The sequence below is a fragment of the Pinus tabuliformis genome, chromosome X (genome assembly GCF_031772625.1).
Source record: "Pinus tabuliformis cultivar Carrire ecotype Pingquan chromosome X, CPIR1, whole genome shotgun sequence".
In the NCBI taxonomy this organism is placed as follows: domain Eukaryota; kingdom Viridiplantae; phylum Streptophyta; class Pinopsida; order Pinales; family Pinaceae; genus Pinus; species Pinus tabuliformis.
In genome coordinates this window covers 406,102,894-406,112,841 of record NC_142308.1, presented here as the reverse complement: position 1 = coordinate 406,112,841, position 9,948 = coordinate 406,102,894, and the positions used below count along the sequence as shown (strand labels likewise).

The 9,948-nt window shown below is 36.9% G+C and overlaps 1 protein-coding gene across 1 annotated transcript; it reads right to left on the bottom strand.

Moving 5' to 3' along the window:
• Positions 1–7,018: 7,018 nt before the first annotated feature.
• On the bottom strand, positions 7,019–8,145 carry LOC149140232 (protein DMR6-LIKE OXYGENASE 1-like). Its single transcript, XM_089453063.1, has 2 exons — positions 7,513–8,145; positions 7,019–7,359 (listed from the first exon to the last, which is right to left on the bottom strand). Exons 1-2 carry the CDS (start codon positions 7,810–7,812, stop codon positions 7,219–7,221), a joined length of 441 nt encoding a protein of 146 aa, XP_089309189.1. The 5' UTR covers positions 7,813–8,145; the 3' UTR covers positions 7,019–7,218.
• Positions 8,146–9,948: the final 1,803 nt, after the last annotated feature.

Below are 9,948 nucleotides of genomic sequence, written 5' to 3'. Positions count from 1 at the left end.
GACTGAGAGTCAATTCCTATTTGATGAAAGGTTTCAGTGAAATCTAAGATTTAGTGTGGAGTAGAATTCTATTTTCTTTGATAAGAGTTGACACTGTTGCAATTATGGCATTAGTTAGGGAGGATGGAAAGATCGTTTTGAACCTTTAAAACATTCGATTATCATTTCTTTTGGGATCACAAGAATTTATCATATAGTGACAATTTCTGTTTGAGATTTGGGTAAAGTACCTTATTTATGGATTTTAGCCAATTCCACCAGAATAAGATGCTAGTTGCATTTTTTGTTGCATTGAATTTGGTAAGCAAATTGTAAGTGTCATTGGAAGTGCGAGTATGGAGTTTATCTCAAGCTCTTTACAAGTGAGAAAAAAATATTTTTGTACACATTATCTTGGAGCTTCGAGAAGAGATTTATGCATACATTGATGTTGTTAATTCTATTGAGTTAGTCTTTTATAGGGGCTAAGCATTGGGACAACTAGTAAGCTAGTCTTGGAGATTGATTTCTAGTTAAAATAAATTTCGTGCTGCATCAGAAAGCTAGTTAACTAATGTAATATTAGTATAGATTTTAGGGTTCTTTCCTCTCCATTTATCATCCCTCAATTCATCAATGGGAAATGCCTTAAATATCTCAATGTCAAGCTTTGACTGTGCCAAAGAAGACTTAGAAAGATCAATTTAATAAAAAGTCAAAGAATTGGATCAAGATCAACTTTTAGGGAGCGTATTGGAGGATCTTAAACTACTACTATCTATGTGCCCACATTTTTCTCCCCTATCTTTCCCAGTGTGTTTGCTCTCGCGTTGGATCTACTTAATCACTTGCATCATCAACATGGGTCTCTGGATATCAATATCAATGAACGGTTGAAACTACTAGATCAGATGGCAGTGGCCCAATGAAGAGAGGTTGAAAAACAAAATTAAATCATTATTATTATTAATTTTTTGACCAACTAACGCCGATGAGCATGCTGAATGAATTCCAGGAATTCAAATATGGCAGCGACGAGATGCAAGGTTCACTAGAGAGGTTCAAGATGAAGTATGCAGCTATAGAGGAGTCTTACAAAGAAATCTCCGAAACAATGAAGAGGAAGGAATCCCAATGGGACAAGGAAAGGGAAGAGATGCTAAAAACATTGAATGATTGTCAAGTAGATGTTGTGTCGAAGGATGGAAAGATATATGGGCTACATAATCAGTTGGAAGGGGCCCTTTCCACTGTCGAGAGATTAACATATCAGAAAGCAGAACTGTCACAGAGGTTAACGATATCCGAATCAGAATATCAGCAGGCACAATCCAAACTGATGGCTGAAAATCTTACTCTGGAGTCATCCTGTAAGAGGAAGAATGAAGAAGTCGATTGCTTGAAGGATCAATTGCAGGCCAAACAAAAAGCATTTGAACAGATCCAACAAGAGCTGGATCAACATCAAAGAACAATTGAGATGATGATAGGAAAATGACAGTCTCTTGAAGCTCTTGAAGTATAATTCTTGGCATTGTAGGAAGAGGTTAATAGGAAACAAGAGAAATTTCAGAGCCTCTCCAAATCACGGGATCTTCTTCAGCATCAGATGCTTCAGAAGGAGCAGAGCCACAAAGCAGAAGTCAAGAAATTTACCGACACTTTAGAAGAAACAAATGCTTGTCTTCGTGCAAAAGAACAGAGAGAAAACGAGCTTCACAATGAGTTGAGGAGGTTGCAGGAAGTCATTGATAATAATCAGGCAATCCGCGTTACCTTGGAGAACAAGACGGAAGAATACCAGCATCGGTTACAAGCACTGCAGCAAGAGATGTCAGAAACCAGTAATGCACACTCTCTTTTAGAAGAAAAGAGCAAGGCTGAGAAAGCAGCTCTTCTCGATGTTATAAAAGTCAGGGACAGAAAGATAGAGGAGCTCAAAGAACAAGTCATGCATTTTGAACAAACCCTGAACAGGTTGAGCCAGCAAGAGGAGAGTTGGCTGGAAATGCAGGCACGGCACAAGAAACTATTGGGTCAAAGAACACGGGAGCTTGAATCATTGGCTGTTGCAAATGCAAAACTTGAGGCAGTTGGAATGCAACTTTTAGATTGTGAGCAAGAAAGGAATATCCTCCAGAAATGCCTTGAGAGTAAAGAAACTGATATGGGGGAATTGCAAAAGAAAAATGAAGTGCTCTCTGCAGAGAAAAGTGCCATAGTCAATTCCATCAAAGCGCAGGAAGACAAAATTTCAAGGCTTGTGGAGGAGAATGAAAATAACAATTTGGCTCTTCAACAGGCATGCACTAAATTGGAACTTGCAGATTCAAACTTAGATGACCGAGACACAGATATTGCAGAATTGCAACAGAAATTAAAACAAGTAGATGTGCTTCACCAAGAATTATCAGATACAGAGAAAAAAAATGCAACATTTGGAGATTTTACTTGGTGAAGGCAGGTCATGCATTCAAGAGAAGGAAGAAAAGATATATGAATATGAGATTTGCAGCATTTTTTTTTAGCTCACACACAGTAACTGTGTTTCTTAATTGTTTTATTTATTTTTATGTATTTTTCTTCATAGTACTGTTGACTTCTCAATTGGCTTGAAATAATTCATTTCATATTCATTTCATACCTACAAGCTTCTGGTTTGCAGTATGAGCTGCCATTGAAAATTGATAGTTGAGAGTAGGTTTAAATGTGCAAAGATTGGAATTGAAAATAAAATTATGTTCAATAGTTAAAACTATGTAATCATCTCTTATTCATCCAGAGGGAAACGGGGTTATTGGATGGTCCAGTGATAGTGATAATCTTGATAATGGCTCCCTTAAATCAAATTCAACAACAAATTTCATTCATTGTTGTTCCCTGCATATTCGATTTTGAAATGGTCCAACACTGTCTTATTCTTTAATTCCTGGCTCCAGAAAATTCTCATGAATTCTCCAAACTTATATCCTTTGTACCAAGCTAGATGCTATTCATCAACCAGGGACGCTGCAGGGGTAATGAAGGCATCCTCCGAGGGGCCATAAAACATAGGAATTGATATACGTGCAGCAGATGCATTCGTTACTGCTCGATGTTCCACACTTCTGAATCTACCATTGCTCACAACCTGACAAATTATTAGCATTAATAATAACATTGTCAAATTCCCATTGCTCACAACCTAATAAATTATTAGCATTAGCATTAGCATTAACAATAACATTGTCAAATTTTCAGGAGGAAATAAAGTATTGGATCTGCTCTTGCTCTTGTTAAATACCTGCAGTTGATCTGTTTTGTATGTTCAATGAATGCATGCTTTAGATCAAACTATATTCTGAGGCCTTTACATTCAATGGGCTGCACTCAAAAAATTCCTCCTTGAAGAAAGCAGAAAATGTGATTACGGATTAGTTGGTATCTTCTGTCTCTTGAATGAATGAATGGGCTAGATAAAACTGTGTTCTGAGACCTATGCATTTCTGATATGATTGAACCACATGGTTCAGTTTACATCTATGGGAAATCAATGAATTTTTTTTAGAAACGATGTTCAGAACTTAAGAGACCAATATTTGGGATCTAAAATTCAAAATTTGATTGTAGGAAGATGTGGGTGGATTAACCTCTCAAGACCAACCTTTCTAAAAGAGGTATTTAAAATCTTAGGCTATTTATAATTTGTGGGGGAATTTACCTAGATTTTGCAACTATATGAATTACAGTGGCTAAGATAGTGTCTACGTTCTGCTGTCTCTATATATCGCTATTGCGTACCTACTTCCTTGCCTTGAACTATGATTAAGACCTTTTAAGATTCCTTTTACTTTTAACTTCTCCTGTAAGATCTTCCAGGGCCAACCATATGAAGGGTTGGTCTTTCAGGATCTTTCCCTAAAGAGGGATAACGAAGTCTTTGTAAATGGGGTATATCATATGAAACGCGTATCTATCTTTTAATGACTTTTGAATGAAATTTCATTATATGGATATGCCACTGTAATAATATCTTCTAACATCACATAGATAACAATCATAACTTTGACAATTACTTCAATTGGTTTAACCATCCGACATAGATAGTAAATACAACTACACACTAGAAAGAACGAACCATCCCACATAAATGCAACTACAAACTAGAAAGAACCTACAGAATATGACACTGACATTGTTAGTGATGCCAGTATCAAAGAGAAATGAGGTGCTTTAATGCCCTGATGGGGAAGATGTCATTTCTTCATGTCTTTGTGTTCATAATGGTCCTATCCGTACAAAAACAAATAGGATATATATAAACCCTGGATCTATTAATTGTTGTTTAATTGCCTTTTGATCCCTGTATTCAGGTTTAAGTTAGATTTATGGTACTTGGAACATCTTAAATTGGTAAGTGAATGAGTACTTATTTCAAAATTAAGATTTGACATTGATATCTCTGTTGGACCTCACAACAAAAGAGCACAAGTTTTTATATAAGTTACGTTGAGCTGCTAGTGTAATGGTTTCTTTTCCAAATAAAGAGTTAAGATGGATTTATCCTGAATGGAACTTCGTTAGTAAATGGATACTTCTAAAATTCAAATTTGAGATTGATGAAGACCTATTGTACTACTTTGCGTAGGACTGAATTATTACTTCGAGATTGTGCAAATTTCTTGTACTTGAATCTTCTACAATTGTTGAGATGAGCATATTCTTGATTTCTTTTTATGGTTGATATATCCAAGTCCAGTTAAGGTAACTTAAATTTTCTCTGCAGAGCGATGTTCAACTCTAGAAGGCGAGGAATCATTCAGCTGCTGGGAGACATTTTTTGAATTTGAGAAGATGAAGGTTTGATTTTCATAAACATTGATATTTGTTCTGTTTAGCATGTAAGAGTAAGAGGCCAGATGTAAGAAGTGATTATTATATCAGAATAGTTGAAAAGCATTAAGGAACAGAGCATCACGTAATTCTTCACTAAATCTCTTCTGCTGTAAACTTGTTTGCAGGTTTTGAGATTGGAAATCTTCATTTGATCCCTCTGCTAAAGCTTGCACAGCCTATTCTCTATTATAGTTACTAACCCCTTTTCAGATCACGGGAAGCATTCTTTGACATTTATGTTAGGTTTAAATGGGTGGTGTAAGTCTACCCCTGTGGAAACCTGAGGACCAGAGTGCTGTGCAGATTGGAGGTGTCTGCATCAAAACATAAAGGCATACTTTTCTCGTAGAAGAACACTGTTAAAAATTCCATATGTGAGCATAATGCATACTTCGCAAATGCAAAATATGAATATATCTTGCTGTGATATGCTTTGTACACACTAGCTTGAGCACTCTAGTATTGTTCACAGCAAATGAGAAGATCCACTGATCTCCATTGTCCTTCACAAAATACACTACTTATTGAATAACAGTGAACTTAAAAATGCTTATGAAGGTTATAAATTTTCAACATAAACACATCAAAATAGTCACTAAATACACCACAATGGCAACCCCAACAACACAGAGATGTTTGACCCTGGCCGAAAACAACCATCCATACATTGCAATCAAGATAGCTAATAAATAGAATTAATACAATTATACCAATCGATGTGATGAAGTATATTCCATGAAATCGCAATGTTTGAGATAACTGCATTTAAGATAGAAAAAAAATGCCACAATAATATTTTTGTCCAGATAGAGTACAAACCCTTCGCACAATTCTTTCAGGAAAAAGGATGATATTGAAGAATGTAGCTAAATTAAAGGCATATTTGACCATACCATAGGTGAATAACCTAAAATAACCATCCATATACAATTACACCAATTGATATGATGAAGCATATTCCATGAAATTGCAATGTCTGAGATAACTACATTGGAGAAAATTTTTTGTCACAATGACATTATTGTCCAGATAGGGTACAAACCCTTCATACCATTCTTTCAGGAAAAAGGATGAGAATGAAGAATGTAGCTATTTCTTAGCTGCTATAAAGTAAAGGTGATTTGACTATACCATGGGCGAATAGTATATTAAGAAATAAGTTAACTTCCAGTTCAAAATTTATGCAGAAAACTACAATTTCTCTCTAATATTTAGAGATAAAAATAGAATCGAATAAAAATAATTAGGCTATATCCTACACTAGTACCTCCAAAACATATTCCTATTTTGCACTCTCACAAGATCCGGCAGGGTATTCCAAAGCAATTTCTTTCTGCTCCGCAATCCCTTGTTCAACTAGGCATCAAAAGGAGGTTCTTTCACACCATTCCCTCCCTCTGTTAGAAACCTCTCTTGCAGATAAAACAACAGCAATTTCTGCAGAGCAGAGATCTCTCTAACCTTGCCTTCCAACTCACCTACTCTGGTTTCAAGCTCTCCTGCTCTTTCATTCATTCTTGTATCCAACAGCCTTATGAGCTCATCTTGAATCACCTTCTGTATCATCTGGGACCTCTTATACTCATCCACTTCCTGAAGCCACAGATCTGCGAATTGGCAATCTTTCCAGGCCTCGAACCAAGGGCCTCCCATTGTATAATGTATAGCTTTGGGAAGTTCCTTGTCATCAATCTCATTGTGACCAACAAGGAAATTCCAGGTGTAGGGAATGGGTCCAATATCATTGTCATCAAGCCAATTTTGATGTGTTTATGTTGAAAATTTATAACCTTCATAAGCATTTTTAAGTTCACTGTTATTCAATAAGTAGTGTATTTTGTGAAGGACAATGGAGATTAGTGGATCTTCTCATTTGCTGTGAACAATACTAGAGTGCTCAAGCTAGTGTGTACAAAGCATATCACAACAAGATATATTCATATTTTGCATGTGCGAAGTATGCATTATGCTCATATATGGAATTTTTAACAGTGTTCTTCTACGAGAAAAGTCCCTAGATATATTGTCTTTATTCCATTATCTCTAATCTTTGATACAAAGAAAAGTCCCTAGATAACTAGCATACCGGCCCTACAATCGCTTCCCTTGGCGTATGTTCAATAGTTAAAACTATGTAGTCATCTTTTATTGATCCAGAGGGCAACGGGGTTATTGGATGGTCCAGTGATAGTGATAATGTTGATAATGGCTCCCTTAAATCAAATTCAACAACAAATTTCATTCACCGTTGTTCTCTGCATATTCAATTTTGAAATGGTCCAACACTGTCTTATTCTTTAATTCCTGGCTCCAGAAAATTCTCATGAATTCTCCAAACTTATATCCTTTGTACCAAGCTGGATGCTATTCATCAACTAGGGACGCTGCAGGGGCAATGAAGGCATCCTCCGAGGGGCCATAAAACGTAGGAATTGATATACGTGCAGTAGATGCATTCGTTACTGCTTGATGTTCCACACTTCTGAATCTACCATTGCTCACAACCTGACAAATTATTAGCATTAATAATAACATTGTCAAATTCCCATTTCTCACAACCTGATAAATTATTAGCATTAGCATTAGCATTAACAATAACATTGTCAAATTTTCAGGAGGAAATAAAGTATTGGATCTGCTCTTGCTCTTGTTAAATACCTGCAGTTGATCTCCCATATTAACAACGAAAGCGTTGGGTATGGGTTCTACAGCAACCCACTTTCCATTTCTGAGTACTTGCAGACCACTGACCTCGCCTTGCATTAAAACAGTGATGCCACGTGCATCTGAATGGCGTGGTGTGCCAAGAGTAATATCCGGTTTCAGGCATGGAGGATAGTACATTATATCCATGAGTTGGGTGTGTTTTCCGAAGATTCTATCCAAGTAACTGGAATCGAGCCCTAGAGCTTCAGAAACGGCAGCCAACAGCCTTAAAATCAGAGCTCTCACCTTCATAGCTTAGTTGCCTGTGATCTCTCTGTATAAAAGCATATGCAAGATAAGTACTTGTTGTTGTTGCAATATTGTTCCTCCAGAGTTTGGACTTCTTTTAGTTACCCTCTATTGAATCTGGCATGCTCGGTCTTCCACGGGCATTTCGAAGAATTCTTTGGCAATTTCCATCATGCTTTTCATGGTTCCTTCTGGTACGCCATGGTTCACTATCTGCACTCACTTCGATCAACCAGAAGATATGTGGCCATAAAAAAGAATAGTACATACCCTCAGATATGAAACTTGAACCAGTCACTAGATCTTATTAACACATCAGACTGACATTAAAAATATAGATTAAATAATCCTACAACTCTGAAAGTAATAGCTTCAAAAACTTCAGGAATAGAAAACTGATAAGAAATATTCTAGAATATCCATGGCAAGATTAATTTGTAACATAGGGCCTTTTTGGTGTGCGTAGAGGAGAATCCAGAGATATTAAAAGAAAAGCACTGGCAAGAGAAGGAGGATTAAAGTATGATGTACCTGGAAAAAGCCATCTTCCATGCACGCATGGCGGATTTCTTCAACTACCCTTGTTCTGTTGGGGACATCCAGGTCCTGGAGATCCACCACTGGAATGCTCTCAGAGTAAGACACGTCAGACAGGTGGGGGCATTCACTGGGAGGCAAGATATATTTATCTTGAACTTGAAGATGATTTATTCCATTGGACAACAACTTTTCGACAACATTCACATCCTGGGTCAGGACATCTTCCATTGTAGACGGCGTATTTCTTTCTCGAGTGCTGTAAAATTGGCAGTGGCACCTACCTATTGCTGTGAAAAACTAAGCTTCGATTCGCACACCAGAAATAGGATATCGGATGATGGGCAAAAGAAGAGTGAACATTTAAGTGCGTGCGTGTAGATCTCTGCAAATGAATTGAAAAGACATCCCCATGTTAAAGTTTTCAATATACACTATACAGTTTTACTACTATTTTTTACTCTCTTTCTTTTAATTTTCAGAATCGAAAGAGAGGATGAATTGCGTTTAATAAATAGCAAAAGAATTTAAAAGAAGAATTATAAATTCTGATTATGTCGTTCAAATTCACGGCAAGAGCCAATTGGCATCGTTTTCAATTTTCTGAATGTGCTACGCATGGCTGTAGCGGTGCACAAGTTAGCCCAAGTAGTGAAGATTTCACAAGAGTTGCAGGCTTTGGAAGACAAGTCAGAGTGGAAAATGAGAATCCTTACAAGGTCTGGGCCATCCCCATAATGTACAAAGTTCGAATTTTAGGCTATATCAATGGTTTTGTTAGGGTTTTTGAGGGGTTTCGGTGGATTTTATTTTTGTTTATTTGCTTCTTTGGGTTTCTTCAAAGACCATATAATAATCCTGTTGATGGTAGAGCTATATGCTGGTAACTGTCCCTGGGCTTGGTATTTGATGTTCTGTAAACTTGTCTGCTTTTTGATCTGGATCTCTGTTGCTCTTGATGAGCTCTCTGTTGATCTCTGTAATTGCAATCTGAATATGCACTATACGGTTTTACTATCTCATTGTTATGGTTTCTTCCGTAAGTGTTTTTAAAAATGACACGTTTCACGAAATAGTTTTGGTTTCTGATGTCACATAGACACTTTTTTTTGGTTCAACTATTCCGTGATGGTCCCCTGCATAAGGGGGTTGGGTTTTTACGTCAGGTCTCTGTATCGTAGGGTTTGTTCTGCGACTGCCATACTTGTCATTAATGTTGTGTAATGGGTTTCTGCATGTTCTGTTTCGAATCGATACTTTTGTAACATTGGGCTGGTTCTATTGTTTGAGCACTAAATGCCTTCAAATAAGGCACATGTCAAAGCATGTCAATGCTCTCGTACACGCAATTGGCCAATTAGTTTCCTAGCGGTAGATAGGTCGGTGCTGTTTTGTGTTGTAATTTAGGCTAGACCAGTGGTTTTTTGATGGTTGAGAGTAGGTTTAAATGTGCAAAGATTGGAACTAAAAATAAAATATGTTCAATAGTTAAAACTATGTAATCATCTTTTATTCATCCAAAGGGCAACAGGGTTATTGGATGGTCGAGTGATAGTGATAATGTTGATAATGGCTCCCTTAAATCAAATTCAACAACAAATT